This window comes from Pelodiscus sinensis, chromosome 14, assembly GCF_052426305.1.
Source record: "Pelodiscus sinensis isolate ZL-2025 chromosome 14, ASM5242630v1, whole genome shotgun sequence".
NCBI lineage: Eukaryota > Metazoa > Chordata > Testudines > Trionychidae > Pelodiscus > Pelodiscus sinensis.
Window position 1 is genome coordinate 25,641,739 of NC_143065.1, and position 23,520 is coordinate 25,665,258.

Sequence of the window (23,520 nt, forward strand, 5' to 3'; positions counted from 1 at the left end):
TCCCTGTGTAGCTCCCCACACACCAGCTTCTGCCTGCTACCCTACGCTGTTGCCTCTGATACAGAGAGGCAACAGAGTGGGGCAATAGGAGTCCCTGTCTATGGAGGGCCGTCTGTCCCTGGCAGGGGTCTGGGCCTGCTGCAGACAGGAGCTGTGCTGACATCCCAAGGAACAGCCTCTGGCTGTGGTGAGCCTGTGCCTGCTACAGACAGAGGTTTCTCTGTGGTGGTAGTCCTGTGCATTCCTGCACGCCTCCTCCCCATGCTACTGCCTGTGATAGAGGGCCAGGTGTCTCCGCAAAGCTGGTGGTGTGTGTGTGTGGGGGGGGGGGGGGACGGGTTTCTGCCTCCCACCCCCCCTCTTTTCTGCCTCTGACACTGAGGCAGCAAGGGGGTGTGTGCGCGTTTAGTTGTTAGGATTAACCGGTAAGACTAGGATTATCAGTGAATTGTGTAGTCAACTACATGTTCACATTCCTAATTTACATCTTTAGAGTGTTTGTAAAAAACACTATGGTAACTATGACAGTTACTTTTGGATTTTTTTAAGGGAAATTTAGAGCATATCAATTTAGATTTTTCTTTTAGAAAGTACAAAAATAATTCTTTTTCTGTAAATTGAGAACTGGAGGTATGTGGTCTAGTGATTAAAGCAAAGGGAATAGGAACTAAAAGAGCAGATTCTACTAATTTTTTGGAAGGGGGAAACAAATCAGTTTGTACTCATTTTGTCATCTGTAAAATGTGAACAATATTTATCTTTATAAAGCACTTTAAAAGTAAAAGATGCTATATAAAAGCAATATATTATTGCCATATGTAAATAATTGGTTAATGGTTAAATATTTTTACAAGTATTTTAAATATTTAATATATAGCATTTCATACTTTTAACTGAATTGAACAGGAAAGACTTTCTACAATGCTATATGGCAGTTTAGGAAATGAAGACTATTGTATGAAACTAAAAGCTACTTTTTCCTTAGTAACTAACTACATGACAAATTCTTTACTCCATTATTTTAATTTTTAATTTCTATAAACATGAATGGAATTGATTTTTGTGATTTTAAAAAAATTATACCTAAAATTTTACAAGAATCAGTATATTGATTAGTAGGGTTCAATTCTGTGGTGTTAGACAAGCACTAGAGTACATTGATCTGATACCCCTTTTTTCTGGCTATCCTTCCTGATTTTGTAACCTTGAGATCAGACTTCTTTTTTAATTTTGGTATTTTAAAGGTAATGCTTAGCTCATAGTATTGTGATATGGAGGAATATTTGTATTTAATAATTGCTAACAGTTTAGAGAGAAGAAACTTCTTTCATGAAGATCAGTTTGCAAACAGCAGTTTTTTTGACATGAGGCCATGGAAGAAAAAACAGTCTTGCATAATTTAACTGTCCAAAATTCTGTGTTTTCTTTTTCCTTTGTATAAAGAAACAAGGTCCAACTAATCCAACACTCTTTCACCTTGTTCGGGATGTCAAACAGGTATGCTTTAAATTTGCATCCGATAAATGTGGAGTAAGATGGTATGCTAGCATATTAAGTTTTGGTGAGTTAGACTGCTGTTAAGTTTATTTTAATATCCACAATTAGCCAATGCTAAATGTTTTAATTACACAAGTATCTTAAAGACAGATTTTGAAAGAGCATCTCACTCACTCAGGTGGGATTGAAGAATTGATTCTGAGAAGTATATGATACTATCATGGCCAGACTAACAGCATTTTCACAAGTTTTGGAAGGATGACCTGCGGTGATAAGTTAGTATCTATAATTAAAGATCAAAGGGTAAATTTTTCAAAAGCAATTCAGTTAAAAAAAACAAAACAGTAGAATAATAAAATTTTACTTCAATCAAAACTCCAGCTCCACAGGCCTTATGCCATGTCATTGTTGTATTGAGACTTAAGGCTGGCCTTCCATTACAGCAGTAGTAGTGTTTAAAATGGTATAGAGCTTTGAGCCTTATGAAAGAGGAAATTGTAATATTTTTCCTTCTGTAAGATTCTGTTATCATAAAAGAAGATACTGGTACAACAAAATATATTAGTTTCCATTTGCAGTAAGTACCTTCTTCAGAGAATTTTGGACTAAAGATTGACTATTGCTAGCCTGTTACCCATGGTATGAAGTACAGATTGAATCTCTCTAGTCGGGCATACTATAGTTCAGCAATATCCATTGTCCAGCATGATTTTCATTAGCCAAATGTCCACTTGTCATGGGTGTGGCCAGATTTCCCGCAGTCCCATAAAGTTTGTTTATAGCCACCAGTCCTGGCTGTGTGTTCTGTGCAGTTTAGCTCTAATTTACCCGAGATGTCTTCTAAGAGACCAGTAAGCAGTGCAAGTATTGATAATGCTCCTGTCATTTGGCAAATTCTTTGGTTTGGCACTGGTCAGGTCCCAATGGTGCTGGACTAGAAAGGTTCAGCCTATTTTTTTAGTCTCTTTTTTCCCTCTCTGTCTGTCTGTCTGTCTGTCAGAATTTGACTATTGTTATAATTCATTCTTGCGCATCACCTACAGGGCCCAGTCTTTTAAAAGTCTCTTGGAAGGACTCTATTGATCTCAGTGAGAGTTCTGTATGCAGTGTCACTGTGGATTGGACAAGTAGTAAAGTTAGCGTCTAAGGCACATGTTCTGTTAGGCAGAGTTCCCATTGTTCTTGTCAGATGTGGAACTTACCGCTGCAATTTGCAGCAGCCTTATCAGTGCAGTGCAGAGCCCTCGGACCACTGTCAAATCTGGTCAAGGGCAGTTATCAGTGATGTGTGATGTTTCTCTTTGGCAATAGCTGTGTGTGGGATCCTCTTGTTGAAATTCATTCAGAAATGCCCAGGAGTAGCATGGAGATGGTTTTCTGATGTCAGAGTTAGACAGTTTTTTAACACTTCAGTGTCACAGAAAAATCTAGACAGGGCAAATGGGCCTACAAATGGTGCTTTAACAACCAGTGTGCTCTTGGATGGTGAGAAAGGTCTCTGTATAGTGGTGGGCTCAGGTTTGCCCCCATCTTCTTAACCATTCTGGCCATAGCATGCTCATTATGAATGTGCGTGTGAAGGGTGACGTCATTTAATGCAGGGAGCCATAGTATTGTTGTGGGTCATATTGTCTCAGTTGCAATGCATGTGGTTGAGCATAGTTGGGTGTCAGTTGACTTCATGTGAAACAGATGAAGCTAGACCAGAGTGTTGTATTCTGCTATTGAGACTTATATATACAAGTCTCTGAGGTGCTATAGGACAATCTGTTTTTTTAAATTAAAACAGGCACGGCAGCTCCTCTGAGGCAGTAAGATAAAGCGCTGATTTTTTGGTGGCAAGTCCTACTCATCTTTATTTTTATCCTTCCCTCATATATATAATCTTTGGCAATTGGAAAAAGTTGGCAGTGGACCAATGCAGGAACCCCCTATATATGGAGTTTCTAATTACTTGGGCAAGGTCCTCACTAGGAGATTAGTACATGAAGTATTCCTATCCCACCCTAGTTCATAGCCTGCTGAGGGAAGGAGAGACTTAGAGCATCACTTGGGGAATCTTCCGCTTGAAGGCATAGAGGGGCAGAAAAGATGCCATCATCCATATGCATCCCCAACAGTTTCTCTTCCTACCTCCCCTTTTGCCTCCTCCCCCATCTCACCCCTCAGAAAACCCCAAACAAATGTTAATGAAACTTTACACTTTGTATTCAAGTTCCAGAATTTGGAAGGAAACTGTTGAGTATTATGAAGACTATAAATGGATTCTAGACAATGGTAAAAATGTGAGATACACTTTCAGTGCAAAGGCTTATAGAAGCAAATAAATGACATTGCTAGTTGGATCCTCTTGGCAAGAAAGGATAGAGCCTCTATAACAAACTCCAGTCTTTTCTATAGTTGAATCAGTCATTTCTCATTGTCAGCTCGAATCATTGTTTGACAGCAGCTGCTTGAATCTAAAAGTATCTTTTTCAAAAGAGTATTTTCTGTTTCCTCCCCCACAAAACAAGTTTTAAATTTATTTTGTCCGGTTAAGGTAAAAAAGGTTAAAAGCACTTGAGTTGCAAAACCAAAAAAACCCACAATTTTCCATCTAGCAGTTGTGTTCTGAAAAGTAGAATCTACTCTACTTTTAAATATTTCATATATTAAACTTCAGACAGGCTTTTAGAGTGATAGGATTAATTTGTTATTCTAGAATTGACATACTTGTGAAAGTGCTATAAATAAATTTAACTATGTATTAATATATATGCAAAACTAAGAATAGTTTTATATTTCTAGGGAAACCTTCCTCCAGGATATAAAATCAACCTGATTGATGTTGGGCTTGTTATTGAATATTTGATGGGGGGAACCTACAGATGCACCTATACGCGAAAACGCTTTAGAGTCATATACAACAGTCTCAGTGGGAACAGTCGGGTATGTAGAGTTTGTTGAGAAGTTGCTTAAAAAGCTTTTCATTTATTAAAACATATTTTTAAAATATCTAAGCATAAGCAATCCTTGACCCCTTGGGAAAATTATAGCATAATCTTGGAAATATTTGTGATGGGATTGAGTTCTTTAAGGACAATGGAACTAGCTGTGGAATTAAAAATTAATCATGTAAAAATATTCTGCTATTTAAAGCTGTTGACTATCATGCAAATAAAATTTTATAATTAATGATAACCATTTCAGTTGCATAATTTTTCAGTTAAGTAATTATTGTACTGTTTTGTGTACAACTGGCTCATATAATATTTTAATCCAAATGTATTAAGAAATTTAAAAATAACATTTAACTTTTTTTTTTTAAATTTCCAGCGGTCTGGGCGTAATCCATCAGGTAACACTCCTCAGCTACGTAAAAGCCATGACCCTTTTGGTAATAGGGCAGATAAAAAAGAGAAAATGCGACATAATCATTTCATCAAAACTGCACAACCTTACAAACCAAAGGTAGGTGTATGTCATAAGACTTCATCACTTTTTTTTTTTTTTTTTTTAATTTTAAATTCTTCAAGGTAAGAACCTGGAGTTAAGTTCTGGCCCATTGAAGTTAGTGGCAAAATATATTCAATAGGACTCTGACTTCTTACAGTATGTTAAGCATTTTACATACAAGTATGGTGACATAAATAATGCATTTAATTTAAATATCACTTATGAGCAGTGGTATTTAAGGATGAAAAACTTATCGTTAGTGTAACATTACTAAATTCAGTTACAACAGGGATGAATATGACCCATTGAAATTACCTGCATTAGTAAAGTGAATAGGATTTGGCTCTAGGTTAGTAAAAACTGTTACCTTGTCCAGTAATTTGCAAAATGTATAGGCAACGGAGTCCTGGATTTAAGCGTGAATTAGCAAGATATAAACTGAGTTTTAAGTGGAAAATCCAGCCGATTTACAAATCTGATACAGCTAGATTGGGGATCTATCATTGTCAACAATACTGTAAATCTAAATTCTGATAAAATGTAACTTTTTAACCTTTCTATTGTTTTTTAAAGATTGATACAACTGCAGAAGAAGGAAAAAAGAAAAGAACCAAAGATGAAGTTGTAGACATTGATGATCCTGAAACTAAACGCTTTCCTTATCCTCTTAATGAACTCTTACTTTGGGCAGTGTTAATGAAGAGACAGAAAATGGCCCTCTTCTTCTGGCAGCATGGTGAAGAGTCCATGGCTAAAGCCTTAGTTGCCTGCAAAGTGTATCGTTCAATGGCATATGAGGCAAAACAAAGTGACCTTGTTGATGATACCTCGGAAGAACTGAAACAGTACTCCAAGTAATCTAGTTTTCATCTTGTTAATTTGTTTTTATGAACCTTCTTATAACATTAGCAAAGTAGACATGACTAGAAAACATCTTTCCTCTTTCTGCTACGTGCTTTCTTAGCGTGGTTAAAGAAAAAGGATATTCTCAAAGTTATTAGAGATACAATGATTGTATTCTAAGACAAGATGCATGTCATTACATTTCTTATATCGCTGTTGGTGAACCTGGTATTTACATAAAAAGATCTTGATGCACCTTGACAGAGATGTTTTACCTTAAAATTATTTATTGTATTACATATGAAACCTACATACATTTTGAGGAAAGCTATTAGTACTGTGTGTGATTTTGTGTGTAGTAGATAATGGGAATGCTGAAATTTTCAGTGGGTACACGTTTACATGCAGGTGGGGAGAGATGGGGGAGGCAGGAGCTGGTGCTTGCAGTGAGCTTGCTTTTAATCTGAGTCCCCATGAACACTGGCTCCTATTGCCCCTCTCCCCCACCCTGTACTGCTGCCTCTGTCAGAGGCAGTAGCACAGGGAGGAAGGGGGCACAAGGGGAGGCAAGGCTCCTGGCTCCCACCCTCTCCCTGCTACCTCTGGAAGGGACTGGGCATGGGAGAGTGCAGGCTCCCTATCCTAAAATTGGTAAACCTTTATTTTGTGGGTTTTTTCCCATATTCTAGTGAGTTTGGACAACTTGCAGTTGAACTACTAGAACAGTCCTTCCGACAAGATGAAACCATGGCTATGAAGTTATTAACCTATGAGCTGAAAAACTGGAGTAATTCAACCTGTCTTAAGCTAGCAGTGTCGTCAAGACTCCGACCATTTGTGGCTCATACTTGTACACAGATGTTGTTATCTGATATGTGGATGGGAAGACTAAACATGAGGAAGAATTCATGGTACAAGGTAAATATCCTTACTGTTCATTGTTAGTGTTAATCCTGCCAGCTGTTCTTACTTATGCTGATGTGGAAAAAAAGCATGTTGTATACAAAGTACTATGCTTATAAAATTTTAATCATTGTAACCCTTATTTATCTTAATGAATGTTATGAAACAGTTCTACTGTTACTTTTTTTAACTTAATCAAGTCTGGACATACTGTTAAACTCTTCTTTTGATGCTCTATTATCTTTTTAAATAAGGTACAGAAATGTAGAAGGCAGAAAACAGGCAAGTAGCCCTTAATCAGAGGCATATGTAGATCAGTGAATACTAATCCACTACTAAAAATATAGTGGTGAACAGACAGAAAATCCACTGTAAGAATACAATTTCATATGCTTCTGCCTTCTGCAGGCAGTAAGTAAAACTTGATGTAGAAATAAGCTTTCGTTTTAATTTTGGAGGCCCGAGCTGAACAAGTGGAGGCCATATGATGGAGCACTGGCACACACATCCACAGTATCAGTACACTAAAATAAGTCATGTAGCCGTAACTAACGATTACAAGAGAGCATGTCAATTATGGACATCACATTGAAAATTTACTCCATTATTTGGAACATAACAGAGGGGAAATCACCCATAAAGTGCAACTTTCATACCAAATGTCTATAAATATCATCTGCTTTGTGATCTACTAAAACTTACCTGCCAACTTATCTGTTTCTCTCTTGCATTGTAATGGACTAACTTTAATAAACAGGAAAAACTTAAAGAACAATAAATAGTCTTGCAGCACCTTTAAGACTAACGAAACATATAGGTGGTGTCATGAGAATTCGTGGGCACAACACACTTTGTGCCCACGAAATCTCATGACACCACCTATACGTTTTGTTAGTCTTTAAGATGCTGCAAGACTATTGGTTGATCTTTAAGTTTTTCCAGTTACAGACTAACTCGGCCACCCCTCTGAAGCTTTTAATAAACAGCTACTGTATCTAGTATTTTTATACATGTTTCAGACTTTGTGATTTTTCTACCATGACTAGAAAACTGATGCATTTATAATTAAACATGCCGTGTCTCTAGACTACAGCCATGTTCTTGCCAAAATTAGAGTAAGAAGAAAAGACCTATATATTTGATTGAGCTATAGCTCTATTATTTAATCTTGGAATACATTCTGTCCAGTAATATTTAGTTTTTGGAACGCATTGATATTTTTTTATCAAGAATTTTATGGAATGTTTTTATACGCTCACAGTTGGTCTACAAATTACATGTATAAATAACAAAAAATCTTTTCCTCTTACACACATTTTTTTCCATTAACTACCTGACGAGGACAATTTGGATTATAAAATTATATTTGTATAGGTGATAGTCTGTATGCCAATACCTTTGACATTTTATTATGCTTATGTTAAGTTAAATTGTACTTTTAAAATTATTCATCTTCAATTCTTATAGGTGATACTGAGCATCTTACTCCCCCCTGCCATATTAATGCTGGAATATAAAACCAAGGCAGAAATGTCTCATATTCCACAGTCTCAAGATGCACACCAGATGACAATGGAAGACAGTGAAAACAATTTCCAGAACACAGCAGAAGAGATACCTATGGTAACATAAAACAAATAAACAAAAACCCAACAAAGAAAGAAGTATTTCTATTCTGGGAGGGGTTGCAAGTGGATTGAAGTATAGTTCAAAATTATCTTGACAAACTGGAGAAATGGTCTGAAGTAAATAGGATCAATAAGGACAAATGCAAAGTACTCCACTTAAGAAGGAACAATCAGTTTCATGCATACAAAATGGGAAATGACTGTCTAGGCAGTAACATTGTAGAAAGGGATCTAGGGATTATAGTGGACCATAAACCAAATATGAATCATGTGACACTGTTGCAAAAAAAGCAGATGTGATTTTGGGATGTGTTAACAGGACTGTTGTGTGAGAGACTTGAGAAGTAATTTTTCTACTCTACTCTGCACTGATTAGGCCTTAATTGAAGTATTGTGTCCAGTTCTGGGCACCACATTTCAAGAAAGATGTGCAGAAATTGGAGAGGATCCAGAGAAGAGCAACAAAACTGATTAAAGATCTAGAAAACATGACCTATGAGGGAAGACTGAAAGGGCACGTCTAGACTCTTAGAATTTCGAAAGATGATGTTAAAGTGAAAGTAGTCTGGATGTGGTTTTCTCGGGGGGTGAGCGGGAGAACCTTTCTTTAAAAAAAAAAAAAAAAAAGTGGGATTTTTTTTTTTTTCAAAAGGGTTTTTTTTCTGGGCGGGGGGAGGGAAGCATCCAGACTACTTTCACTTTTGAAAGAACCTCTTTCGAAAATGCGATCAGAAGAAGAAATGCAGATTCTTGCGGAATTTGCGTATCCTCTTTTGAAATTCAAATGTAGTCTAGACGTGCCCAAAGAAATGGGTTTGTTCAGTTTAGAAAAGAGAAGGGGATATGATGGCAGCTTTTAAGTACCTAAAAGAGTGTTACAAAGATGAGGGAGAACAATTATGCTCCTTAACCTCTGATGATAGGACGAGAAGCAATGGACTTAAATTGCAGCACGGGAGGTTTAGGTTGGACATTAGGAAAAAATTCCTAACTGTCGGAATAAATTGCCTAGGGAAGTTGTTAAATCTCTATTATTGGAGATATTTAAGAGCAGGCTAGAGAAACATCTCTAGGGATGATCCAGGCGGTGCTTGGTCCCACTGTGAGGGCAGGGGACTGGACTTGTTGACCTCAAGATCCATTCCAGTTCTAACATTCTGTGATTCTATGGTAAGTTCATAGTATATTTTTTGTGTTAGGAAGTATTTAAAGAAGTAAGGATCTTGGACAGTACTGACGGGAAACATGACATGGAGATGCCAACAAAACCTAAGCGACTTCCAATTACACGAAAGTTTTATGCATTTTATCATGCACCAATTGTGAAATTCTGGTTCAATACGGTGAGTCTTTGAAGAAAAACTGTAAAATGACTTGTGCTCCACCTCTTTTTCATATTTATGCCTGATTCTTAGGTAAACATACAGTTGTTCTAAATAGCACCAGTTCGACTGCTCAGTCTAAAAATATCTTCCTAAGAAATGAAAATGGGGTTTTAGAAGCTGGCTAATATATGCACTGTTTGCAAAATATGGCATTCACAATATACATGCTCTTTAATCTATTTGTCCTGATCTGTCGTCCTCCTGTAAGGTAAGTCAGGATGAATACTTAGCAATATCTTTAATTGTGGTGTACTATGTTGCCTCAAACAATTATGTAATTTGTGTTAAACTGCATATTAGACTAACATATTAAGACAAAATTGTGTACAATTCATTTAGATAATTTACAGAAGCTTTAGTTTAATGTTCTAAAATGTTGATACTACTTTTTTCTTTTGATCTTGAGGGATATATCAAGCTAATATACAGTACTTTTTCCATATCTTTGCATTTACTGTCCTTGTCTCTGTAAACAAGTACAGTTATCCCACTTACTCTTTTAATGAACACTTTATAAGTTATAAAAAATAATCCACACCCACCTGAAAATATAAAATTAACATTTTTTGCTTGCTTTTTTTTTTTTTTAGTTGGCATACTTGGGATTTCTGATGCTTTACACATATGTAGTCCTTGTAAAAATGAAAGGAGTACCGTCAGTTCAAGAATGGATTGTTATAGCTTATATTTTTACATCTGCTATTGAGAAGATTCGTGAGGTATGTTTGTAATCTTAATTATGTTCTAGATTACTTCACTGATGTCAAGTATAGCAGTATGCTTTAAATTATCTTTATCAGATAATGATGTATATCAAAAGTATTATAGTGCATATATTATTTTATCATATAAAAGTTATGACCATTTCCTTAATGTAACACATAATTTACTACAATAATCAAATCCCTTGTCACTCAAAAAGGCCAATGGATTTGGGTAAGGTATATTTTAAGTAAACATGTTGAAGTACCATTTAAAAAATATGAAAAAGAAATGATCTTTCAGCATTGGTCCAGAAATAATTTTGTTCTGCAAGTGGTAACAGCAGAGCTGAGACTTTAAAAAAAAAAAAAAAAATGTGCTTGGTATTGTGCATAGACTCTCAATAAAAGTACACAGCTAACTGGTCTTGTGTATCAAATTGCTACATTTATTGTGGAATTGTGGGTGTGGTTGTACATATAATTGTGGTAATCACATATGTGTATCTGAAAAACTAACATAAAATGATTTAAGGTCTAGATTTTTAATTTAACCTGGAAGCATGCTCAGACATACAGGCAGTCCCCAACTTATGCGGATCCGACTTATGTCGGATCCGCACTTACGAACGGGGCTTTCTCGCCCCGGATGTCGAGGTGGCAGATTGCTACCTGCGAGCTCCGGGGCGAGAGAGCCCCGTTCGTAAGCTGCTCCGGTGCCCCTGGTCTGCTGGAGACTGTCTCCAGCAGACCAGGGGCACCGGGCGGGTTCCCGTGCTTCTGAGGCTTTGCCAGAGTAAAGCCCTCAGAGGCGCGGCACCCCGCTGCGGCTCTGCTCCCCGTGTCCCTGGTCTGCTGGGGGGGGGGGGGGGCGTGCAGCTAGTGTGCCCCCCCCCAGCAGACCAGGCTTTTGTTTTGGACCCTGGGGCAGAGCAGCTGGGGCGCTGCCGATTGGTCCTGCAGCGCCGCTCTGGGCACTACTGGACCAACCCGGCAGCACCCCAGCTGCTCTGCCCCAGGTCCTGATTCAGCCGCTGCTGGTCAGTTTCAGCAGCGGCTGAATCAGGACGCCTGGGGCAGAGCAGCTGGGGTGCTGCTGGGTTGGTCCAGTAGCACCGAGGAGCGGCGCTACTGGAGCAACCCAGCAGCACCCTAGCTGCTCTGCCCCAGGCGTCCCCAAGTCAGCTTCTGCTGAAACTGACTAGCGCTGGCTACAGGAAGCCCGAGGCAGAGTTGCTCTGCCCCGGGCTTCCTGGAATCAGCTGCTGATCAGTTACAGCAGCAGCTGACTTGGGGACGCCTGGGGTTCTTAAGTTGATTCTGTATGTAAGTCAGAACTGGCGGTCAGTTTCAGCAGCCGCTGAATCTGGACGCCAGTTCCGACTTACATACAGATTCAACTTAAGAACAAACCTACAGTCCCTATCTTGTACGTAACCAGGGGACTGCCTGTACTGATTAATTTTGTTCACTGATAAAATGATCAGGTGGTTCAATGGTCTTGAAATGAGAAATATGCTAATACCTGACTTTTTTTCTCTTCTTAATGTAGATCTTTATGTCAGAAGCTGGGAAAATTAACCAGAAGATTAAAGTATGGTTCAGTGACTATTTCAATGTCAGTGATACAATTGCCATTGTTACTTTCTTCATTGGGTTTGCACTAAGATTTGGAGCAAAAGAGAACTTGACTGATACAACTAAGAGAGAAACTAACATTTTTGTTGTTGGAAGAATAACGTACTGTCTAAATATTATATTTTGGTATGTAAGATTACTGGATTTCCTAGCTGTAAATCAACAGGCTGGCCCTTACGTCATGATGATTGGCAAAATGGTAAGTGTTGGACTATGTTATATAGAGGTAATTTTCCATAAATCAAAATGTGCAAATGTGTTAGTTAGGATATAATTTCTGTTTGTGGATCCTCAGAACAGTGGCTGGTGAGAGGGGCTTCCCAAACATTTGGTTAAAGCCTGTGATATCTGCCCTTCTGATGCACAGAAAATCCATTTTGTTGAATAGGCTGCCATAATTGTTCTTTCACAAATATCTCTGAGCTGAAAAATTCCCGCTCTGCTCAGCTCCAAAATCACTATTGTATGTGTCAGAGCTTTGAATTTAAAAAAAGGCAGCATAGCTTTCCATCTACATTCTTTTGTAGGGTTGAGATAATATTACTCTTATTTTGGGGGGGGAGAAGGGTTCTGTGAAGTCTATATTCTCTACACCGTTGAATGCAGTATTTCTTTTTCCATGCAGGAACTCCCATGCACTTATCAATATGGGAAGGGCAAGGTGGTTGTATCGCAGTGTAGAAATTTCTGCTTTATTGTTAACTCTTTTACTGATTTTTTTTTTTTTTTTTTTTTTTTTTTTTTTTTTTTGTATTTAAGGAATAATAGACACTTCATGGAATCAAAAGATTTAAATTATATTCACAAACTATCAATGGGCAGTGTCTCTTAATATGTTCTGTATGCTTTCATATTTCCAGTTTCCTGTTACAAGAGCTAATACTCTTTCATGAGTTCTGTTGTGTGAAAAAGTGTCTAAAACCTTTCTTCCCTAAAGTAGCAATTTTCTTGGGAGGTATTGTAAGGTGTTCCAAAATTCTCCACCTTTGAATGCTCAGCTGTTTTAGGTAATGTTGCAATTTTAACCTGATTATGTCCCTGGCCACATTTCTATAGCACGGGGGAGTATAATCCAGAAAATAGTTGGAAAGGGACAAATGGTGGTACAGGTGGAACCTCTAACATCCAGGATTCGGGTCCAGCAACTTGCGTGGTCCTACCATACCATGGATGTTGCCAGATCAGAGAGCCCTGGCTGTCCAGGTTCAGAAGTGCAGCTCCTGGCCACGGCTGGAGTGCAGTGGGGCCAGTGGTTAGGAGTGCAGCCCTAGCCAGGAGCAGACCCTGCAGCAGGATGAGGAGCGTCAACCTCCCCTGGTCTGGCAAACTCTGTGGTTCAGGACCACTCAGGTCCTGAGGGTGCTGGGCCAGGGAGGTCTCATCTGTCGGAATGATGTTACAGCACTTCAGATGTAATTATATGTCTTGTCACACACAGCCAATGCTATATTTGAGGCCCACCACACTGGATCACTATGCTCCTTATTCTTCTTTGCTCTTGGTAGTCTTTGGTATAGTCTCTTTCCTAGACTGCTTTGTCACACTTCCTGGATACAAACACTCTCTGTTACACCTTCACAGAAATGGGATCCTGCAGTCCAGCTGTCCTATGCTCTCAGAACTAGTGCTGATTGCTTAAGACTCTTCGGTATCTTAAATACACCTTTTCCTAGAGCCCCATCCTAATGTGCACTCTGGTTTATATATCAGCTCTTCAAGGAGCATGTGATAGAGGAAACAAACAGGTAGATAGGCTTCATGAGGTTTTCCAAAAAACAATCTCTCTTTTCTTTAGCTAGCAGAAGAAATATACAGATCTAGATAAAACCATAAAATACCTGTATACATTTCCCTGCATAATTTTCTCGTTGTTCTTGAGTGCTTTTAAGTAAGAGTCCTCTAACAAGTCCTGGATTTCTGCTGCTTCTCATAGCTTCTCTGAAAAATTAGGTCAGAAACGGAAACTCACAAAGCGAGTACCTTCCTGTTCATTCTTTGTTGTTTGTTCTCTCTCTCTCTCAAATGACTGATGCAAGATCCTTTCTTTTATAGCCTCCAAAGCCCTTGTCAGGTGATTCATCAGCTGTTTAGAAACCTGTGTCACTATTACTTATCAGCCTGTCAAGTTCAGATTTGGATAGTAGCCTTCTCTTTGTCTCCGAGGTGCTCCATTTAAGTGGATAATCATCCAAGTTTAACATTCTTACATTGTTAGCCTTTTGCCACCACTCCTTGGAATATTTTCCAAGACTGGAATAAAATGGGTCGCAGGAAGGTAAAGATAGAGCCTTACACTCCAAACAGTTTGCAACTTGATAAAAATAAATATACAAAGAGTTCATAATCTCAAATATAATTAATTAACTGTGTATAAGAAGATTCTTCAAATAATCACATCTCAAAGTAGGTTTCCTTTCTCCTGGTCAGACAGCATAAGCTGAATTTTTCAGTACATTCCCTCTTCTATACCATTGGGAACTTACACAAATTATTAGGAGTTATGAAAATCATCTACATCACATTTTCATAGTGAATAATGGAAATAAAATAATCTTTCTGTAAAATATATGAACTGACGGATGACAGAGAATAAGAACCAGAGGAGTAAGTTCTATACACTGGTATACGGCTTAACCAAATGAGTTTGAGGTTAAAAAAAACATTTGCATTCTTCCTTAAAAATGGCTTTCCCAAAGTTTGTATTTCGTAGTTCCCCCACTTCCAACACGCCCTCCAAGAAAAAATAAACTACTTGTTGCTCTGCAATATATTGCATGAGACCTGGTTGTATTTCTGTGTCACTCATGAGCTTGGGAAAACTGTGGGAGGAAAAACTGAAGATGAAGGTTTAGGATCTTGTGCTGAATTTTAGCTGGCTGAATGCTCTTACCTAATTATAAATCGCTCAAAAACTGCTTAAAATGTCAAGATACACAACATTCTTTAAGTTTGTACTAGAAATTGCTGCTATAAAAGCTTGCTTTAGTTGGAAAGAAGCTGAGTATACTTCAGTGCTGGTTAATACTTTAAACATAAAAAGAATTAAAATAGCATGTCAAAGTTCTGCAAAACTAATTTTGTTTTATGATTTCTAGTTTAAGGAATAAGCATGATAAATCCTTATCCTCAATTTATCAACGAGCTCTGAGTAGATGTTATTTGTGCTCATGCACTCACTTGTACACTCTTGTATTTAAAAACACAATTAAATAGGATACATTTTAGAGATAAAGTAATTACACTAGTGTTTTGAAACATTACTAAAGCTTATATTCTGTGGCCTTTTTGAGTTTTCTTAATTTGAACTTTTTTTAACAGGTGGCCAACATGTTCTACATTGTGGTGATTATGGCACTTGTACTGCTTAGTTTTGGGGTTCCCAGGAAGGCAATACTCTATCCTAATGAAGAACCATCTTGGACTCTTGCTAGAGATATTGTGTTTCATCCATACTGGATGATTTTTGGTGAAGTTTATGCATATGAAATTGATGGTAAGATGATGCAGTTTTTGAACAATTTATGAAAATGCTCAAGGATTATTTTTTTTGCTCCCCCCCCTCCAAATGCTGATAGTGAGGTGTGTTGAAGTTGTACTGGATTTAGGGATGTTAATTGTTAACCGGTGGGGGCTGGAGCAGCCCCTCACCTGCTATGGGCAGGCAGCACTCCAGACAGGTGGGAGCCTCTCTAGCACCTCTGTGTTGGGTGGAAGGCCGCTGCAGCCCAGCCATGTTCGAGTGGCCTCTCTATTCTCCCCCGTTTAATCAGTTAACCAGTTAAACTTAACATTTAATTGGTTAACTAATTAAATTGGATTTTACATTCTTAATTGTTTACCTTTTATTCTTAAGGTATACCTATTTAATTTACATATGTCCAAATGTAGGGAGCCCTTTGTCATACATAGGCTGAATAAAAGCTTAAACATGACCTAGAATGAGAAGTTTTGTTAATGGGTCAGAAGAAGTACCTTCCCTTTAGGTTAAGCTTAGAGCTGTTCCAGGTGTTTATCCCACACAGCCAAGATTTTGTTGCTGTGAGCTGGAAAAGCATTTTACTTAACTGATAAAGGCCATTCAGTAACTACAGGATGCCTTCCTCTTTTGTAACTTTTATCAACTGTTCCCCATATTTGTTTTAAAAGAACAAATTACAGTATAGATGCACATAATTAGTTATTGTACAATCTTTACTGAATAGATACTGAAAGAATTGTATCTGGTGTAAGTATTAAAAATCCTGTCTCTAAAAGAAAATATGGTCTCTGTGTTTTATCACCAAAGTATGTGCAAATAATACAGAGCTTCGCGATCTATGTGGACCTGGAACATGGCTGACCCCATTTCTTCAAGCTGTCTACCTCTTTGTACAGTACATTATTATGGTTAATCTCCTTATTGCATTTTTCAAGTAAGTACATTGTTACTTTCAGCTAATTGTTAATCTGCGATAAGTAGTACATATCTAACTTGAATATGCTAATTGAAATAGTTTGGTGGTCTGATGGTAGTGAAAGGCATTGCTGTTCATTAGCATCTTAAGAACATATGACCAGTCTTGACCTGTTACTCTTCAGTACTGTAGGGACAGTCCGCCCAACTCCTAGGGAAGAGGGATTATGATACACCCTGCTCATGATGCTATGCAGTCTTAAGGAAGCTATGTTCCAAAACTCAATGTCTTTTTAAAAAAAATAAAGAGCTTTTCTGGGAATAGCAATAGAGAAGATGAACAAAACATAATTTTAGTCTTCCTAATCCATTAAAAAGTATTTGAAAAATATTTGTAACAGTACACAGCACATTAAAACTGAAGACTTGCTTACTCCATGATTGGTAAGCCTGCTTCCAGTTTGGAGTAATTGTTGTGGTGTAGTATATAAGTCCCCAAAAGTTAAAAATTAAGCTAAACCATTTTAATTTGAGAAAATGAAATTTGACCTAAGTGAATTTCCTTTTAATGGATGAGAACAAGTGGAATAGGTGGAATGATTCCCTTTCTTCTCTTCCCCTCTTTAACTACAGACCAGACAGTGTACAACAGTGCAGGATCTTCCCAGTACCGCTGTTGAGCCTGAAACCAGTAAGCTTTACCCAGAAAGCACATAGGTCTGGAGATAGATGCATTATTCTGCCCATAGTCCTCAGTAACTGGGATCCTCTACTGGCAGAACTCTTGTGGAGTCCTGGCTGAAGTTTTAAAGCTCCTCTTCCCTGAAAGAATGTCAGAATGTACAACATTCTGTCCTGTCTACAGGCTAAAATTGTTAGCATAGCTGGCCTTGCAAGCAGAGGGGAGTGTAGTTTGTGCTATCTCTATCTAGACTAGAGACATGAAGCAAATCTATATTACTAATAACTTGAATAGCATGTTACAGGGAAATCATAATTTTTTCACTGAATTGATATAACTGAAGGCAGAGTGAATAAAAAAAACTCTGACTCACTTCCATTAGTGTGGAGAACAAAAAAGGCAGTGGGTAAAAAATATATCAAGGGAAAGCCAAGTATATTAGCACCTAAAGACTAGGTAGTCAAAGGGAGCAGATAAGAACCATTAATTAGCAAACAACAAAGAGTCAGGAAACACTTAAAGACTGATGAAACATCTGATGGTATGAGATTCTTCAAAGACAAAGAACCATTGTCACCCTCATTGCTTGATAGGTAATGACCTAATCATCCAGTATCTCTTTTTAATCCAGAAGTGTGAGAATTGAATTTGGGAATGAGCTGAAGCTCCAGTCCTGCCCTGTGTATTTGGCTCCTGTAATAGGTTTGTAACAAAACAGCCATGTGAAGATCTGTTAATGCATGCCCAGGGAGATTAAAGTGTGCCCTCACAGGCTTTTGTATGTTCCCTTTACGGATATCTGATTTGTGTCCATTAATTCTTCACGTAGGGACTGTCCAGTCTGTCCAGTATATATTGCAGTGGGGCATTGCTGGCAATTGATGGCATAGATTAAATTACTGGATGTGCAATTGAATGAGCCTCAACTTTTCCTTGGTATATTTTTTACCCACTGCTTTTTCTTGTTCCCCTCCCTCCCAGTTTCACACTGCCCCCCCGGCCCTCCAGTCTCCCCTATTTATTTTGGTCCTAGACATCCGGCGCTCTGGTCATCTGAAGAAGTGTGTTGTGCCCACAAAAGCTCATTATACCATCTACATGTTTGGTTAGTCTATAAAGTGCTACCAGACTATTTGTGGTTTTTTCAGTTTACCTGTACAGACTAACTCGGCTACCCCCTGAAGCATTAAAAAAATTGTCAGATTGTCAAACTTATTTGACTTTAGATTTGTCCATCTATCTTTATAGAGCCTGTCATGGTTCTCTTCTGCCCCGCGCCCCCGCCCCGCTTTATGAAATTGTCTTACGGATACAAATAATGCATAATTCAGAGATGCTTTGGACAAAATACCTCATGTAACCTATCTGTTTTTATGTCACAATCTGCTAGCACTGTATATCTTATTTTGGTGTATATATCATTCTTGTATGTAAAGTTAGAAATATGGAGTATTGAATGGTTTATGTTTTTAACTGTGCAAATGAAAGCCATCAAAGGTGTTTCCCTCAATGTCTGGATGATCGCCTGTAAAAAGCCTCTTTGGTCCTTTAAGTCTAAGCAGTGGTTGGTCTGAGGAAGACATGACCACAGCTGGTAGGGTCTGACTGGGTAATTGTCCATAGAGGGTGGAATGTAAAAAGAAAGAATTCCCACCTAAAAGAGAGGCTATTTAAGACAAAAGAAAATTCAGTCTTTGTCTTTGGCCAGCCTGCCACTCCTTGCTTTGAGGGGTTACCTGAAATAAGAACAGTTTTAGGGTAAGTTTGCATTGAGCTTTTAGTGTTTATAAGTAGCTATGCATTTTTCTTGTAACTTAAAATTTGTAATCTACTTTGCTCTGCCTGCATTCACTTGCAACCACTTAAATCCCACTATTTGTACTTAATTAAAATCTCTTCTCTTCAAGCCCAGTGTAAATAATTGTTACCTGGTGAGCTGTCATGAAAGGAGGGCTTTCTTGTTAAAGGGGGCTTACCTGAATGATTTATTTAGGGTTCTGATCCCATTTGGGGCATGAGTTTTCCCGAAAGCTGTGCCCAAAACTGCATTCTCAGACCTGAAGAGGTTCAGTGCTCTCAGCTCTGTGCCTTGGCTGGGGAGACCAGGAGATATAGCCCAGCAGGACAGGGCTGAAAGAAGCCTCAGAGAGCAACAGGGCTTTGTCAGCACACCGGGAAGCATCTTCAGGGGGTCTTCTGTGACCATACCTCATAACAGAGCCCTCTGTTAAAAAGAATTCTATTAGTTCAGGAACAGAATGCAGATTTTTATACTGAAATGTGGTGTTTTCTCAGTGGTACTTTTAATCATGGCATCTCAGTGGGGTTTCTCTGATGGTATTTTTAATCATATAAATGGAGCTGTATTTATAACTGTTAAGGAAATTCATACTGAAATATTAAGAAATAAGTAGGGATATCAATGTGTAGACAACTACATGATTAACTGATAAGCTTGGGCTTATCAATTAATCCTGTTGACTACACATGCTTCCCTGTCCCCTTCCTGACTCTGTATCAGAGGCGGGGCGGTAGGGATGGCGGGGGAGTTGGAAGCCGGTAGCCTGTGTCCATGAGCATCGAATCTGCCCACCTCTGTGCAGCTGCCTTTGATAGAGAGGCAGCAGCACAGAGGGTGAGGGGGGACAGGCAGAAGCCGATACATGCAGGTAGCTGGTTTTTAAGCTCCATGGACACATCTTCTCCCCTCTTGCTGCCTCCTGCAGAGGCAGTGGGGGGAGGGTAGGAGAGGCAGGTGCCAGTGGAGGGGAGGAACTGGCTTTTAAAGCCAGCTCCCTTAAGTACTGGCTCAGCAGTGCCGCCTATCCCCTCCCGCCCTCCAGTGCTGCTGCCTCTGTCAATCCGGGGAGGCTACCGCAGAGCAGGCCTGGGCTCGGACCCACCATGGACAGGGGCTGCCACCACCTCGTGTTGCTGCCTTAGTATCAGAGGTGGCAGGCGGGAGCTGGTCTGTGCAGGAAGCCAGTTTTTAGACCAGCTCCCCTTGCAGATCGGCTCTCACCTGCCTACCTGCACTTCTGCCTTTGCTAGAGAGGCAGCAATGTAGGATGGCAGCAAGCTCCCTGGAGCGGGGCTGGGAGTGCACTGGCTGCTGGCCCTACCCCCGAGGACTATTGAATAGTCGTGTAACCACTATAATTTGATTGGCTACACGACTATTCAATTATGCACTATCTAACCTACCTAGAAATAAGATTAGCTCTTCTTTGAGAGTTGTTTCCTGTGGGTGCTCCACAGCAGGTGTTGGTGCTTCCCAGCACTGCGGACGGGAGTTTTCAGAGTAGTGCCTGTGGAGCCACACATTGCACAGCAAGCATGACTGTGCATGCACAGCCCTCCTCCCCTCAGTTCCTTCTTACCATCCCTGACTTATGACGGAGCTCAGCAGTGCTCTTCACTTGTCGTTATATCTCGTAAATAAGTAGTTCATTTTTGGTTATTTATTCTCCATTTACCCTATGTTTCCAAGTTCGTTCCCCATCAAAAAAGGACGACCAAAAAAACCCCCCCACCTTTCCTACCTCAAGTTGTTTTCCCTCATTTGTTTTCCAGTCAGGGAACAATGCCTGGGTCACCAGGTTTTAAATGCTGCTGCAATGACGCCATGCCCACCTCTGACAGGCATTCCAAATGTGTTCAATGTTTAGGAGGCTCCCATGTCCAGTAGGACTGCCACGATTGTGCCAGGCTAAAGGTGTGAATGTGCAGACACAGGGACCTCTGTGTTAAAGTGATTATGCTGGAAAAAGCACAGCACTCATCCTCTGACCCAGGCACTGAGCATCCTGAAAAACCAAGATCTGACAAAGGGAAAAAATTCCCTAAGAAACGTGCCTCCGCTCTGCCTCATAGGGCTCAGCCACCCATACAGCATACAAGTGAGAAATTGGCACCGAGGGTTGAAATGGCACTGCCCCTCAACACATACGATGTGCCCGGCATCATTAACACTGATCGCGGTGCTTCCAAACATGGTGCGTACAAAACCAAGGCTACAGGCTTGACTGTACTTGCCTCATGTAGCGCAGGGCCCAGCGTGGTACTGAACAGTCAGAGTGTGGACGCATTGATGCAGACATTGACCCACAAGGCACTGCATCCATTAGCCACAGTAGACATTGGTACTGTTGCAACGTCTGATGGTGCTGTGAACATCTCTGCACCGCAGCACACATTGGTACCAACGAGTACTCCACCTGCATCAATACTGTCCGTGTTATCATCCATAATGACGCTATCCTCTCTGACACCGAGGTTCCTTTACCAGAGGGATCTCGTGGTTTCCTCTACTTTCAACTCCCCGTTCCTTGGCACCAACATGTCACCAGCCACAGTGGCACCAAAACATGTCACTTCACCCACAGTGCTATCTAATGATGATGACGGGGATGTAACCTTTTTACCCAATTGTCACCCACCCGAGGTCTCCAGGCCAGCTTCAGACACTGGCATTCCACCTTGGGGTCCACACCCATGGATGCCACCGCCCATACCATATGCCTCACAATGGCAATATTGGAGTCCATGAGCATATAACTTATAGAAAGCAGCTCCTCAAAATGAGGGATAATCAACCTGCACTCTTTCTTCTAACCTGTCTCCATCACCATAGAGGATGCAGGAAAAAATGCCAGATCTCCAACCTGAGAGTCAGGCCCCAGATACGTCTCCAGACACAAACTCATCATCTTCTCCTGATAAAGTATTAAGGCCATGACCATCAACATTCCAGGACCTCTTCAAAAGGGTGGCAGCTAACCTCAATATTGCCATGGCGGAAGTCTTGGAAATACAACATGAACTTACCAGTAGCCTCCAGGCCTCCACTGGCAAAAATTGCTCTGCCCACAAATCTTGCCATCATGGACCCTGCCAAGACTATGTGGCAGACCCCTGCCACTATCCTGCCTACTTGTAAGTGAACTGATAGGAAGTATTATGTTCCCCCAAAGGGATCAGAATTCCTCTTCACCCTTCCCTCCCCCCGCCCCCCTCCCCCCCCGTTCTCTGGTGGTTGAAGCTGCCCATTAGAGGAATAAACAACAGCATCCCTGTTCAACCCCGGAAAACGAAGATAGCAAACGACTGGATTTATTCAGCAGGAAGGTTTACATCTCATACCCTACAATTTTGGGTAGCTAATTACACGGCGCTGCTTAGCAAGTATTATTTCAACAACTATTCCAAATTCAACAGCTTTATTGAAGACATACCAGAGGCTAAGAAACAGCAATTCAAAGCTGTCATCTCAGGAGGTCCTGCAAGATTCTGGACAGCGTTACAGGCCACTAGATCGACAGCAACCGCAGCTTTGATGAGACAAACCACGTGGTTCAACTTTATCAGCATTTCCCTGTGATCTCTTGGGATGCATACACCTGCAACCAAGAGGAGGCAGTATACATACCAGTCGTACCCTAGACCAGGGTATCCCCCATACATGTACCAGCATCAAAGACAAGACTACCAACCACAACAGCAATGTGGTCGTGACAGACAACAACGTAGACGCAATCAGAACAGCGCTACGAACCAGCCACCTCAACAAAATAAACAAATTTGAAGTCTCCGTTGTGGGACCGAAAACACTTTCACCCACTCCACAGTTGCCAATCAATAATAAAACATTGAATCACAGCCTTCTGCCCTTTTATACCAAATGGCAAGGCATAACATCTGATAAATGGGTGCTACAATCCTTTTGGGATACGCCATTCCCATTATCTCTGTCCCCCCACTTCAACTCACCCCAGTCCTCTTCAGGGACCACTTTTATGATTTGATGTTAAGGCAGGAGATTTATCCTCTCTGGTTGGGTGCTATAGAAGTGATCCCACATGGACATGAGGGGGGCGGTTTCTACTATTATTTCTCTCACAGAAAAAGAATGGAGGATGTCACCCAATTTTAGATCTTGGAGCCGTCAACAAACACATAAAAAGGCAAAAGTTTTAGATGGTGGCTAAAGTCACCATTATTCCAGCACTGGAGCTGGGCAGTTGGTTTTCATCTCTGACTTACAGGATACCTTCTTCCATGTAACGATCCACCCTGCTCATAAATGTTCTCCGCTTTGTCCTATGTACACACCACTACCAATGTCCTATCATTTGGACTCTCCACGGCATTGAGACTTTTCCAAAACGCGTACAATAGCCACCACCTACCTAAGGAAACAAGATGATATTATCTTCCCTACTTCAGTGTATGGATTCTCGTTGCAGTACTCTCCTGAGTATGGAATGCTTCTATTCTCTAGGCCAGTACAATCAATACAATTCATAGGAGCATAGCTTGATGCAAGAACTGCCATAGCTTCTTTGCCACATGACAGATTCGAGAAAATCTGGGACTTAGTTCTCAAATTACACCTAATACCTCAAGTCACAGTCAA

The 23,520-nt window shown here is 40.0% G+C and overlaps 1 protein-coding gene across 2 annotated transcripts in view; it reads left to right on the plus strand.

Moving 5' to 3' along the window:
• TRPM7 (transient receptor potential cation channel subfamily M member 7) overlaps positions 1-23,520 on the plus strand; it is a 123,954-nt gene that overhangs the window by 49,868 nt on the left and 50,566 nt on the right. For both annotated transcript variants that reach the window (XM_075897154.2, XM_075897155.2), the window contains exons 13-23: positions 1,444-1,497; positions 4,285-4,425; positions 4,813-4,947; positions 5,506-5,786; positions 6,465-6,693; positions 8,146-8,301; positions 9,506-9,649; positions 10,282-10,410; positions 11,945-12,229; positions 15,349-15,523; positions 16,316-16,442. In XM_075897154.2, coding sequence (XP_075753269.1) covers positions 1,444-1,497; positions 4,285-4,425; positions 4,813-4,947; positions 5,506-5,786; positions 6,465-6,693; positions 8,146-8,301; positions 9,506-9,649; positions 10,282-10,410; positions 11,945-12,229; positions 15,349-15,523; positions 16,316-16,442 — 1,856 coding nt within the window. The remainder of the gene's footprint in view (positions 1-1,443; positions 1,498-4,284; positions 4,426-4,812; positions 4,948-5,505; positions 5,787-6,464; positions 6,694-8,145; positions 8,302-9,505; positions 9,650-10,281; positions 10,411-11,944; positions 12,230-15,348; positions 15,524-16,315; positions 16,443-23,520) is intronic.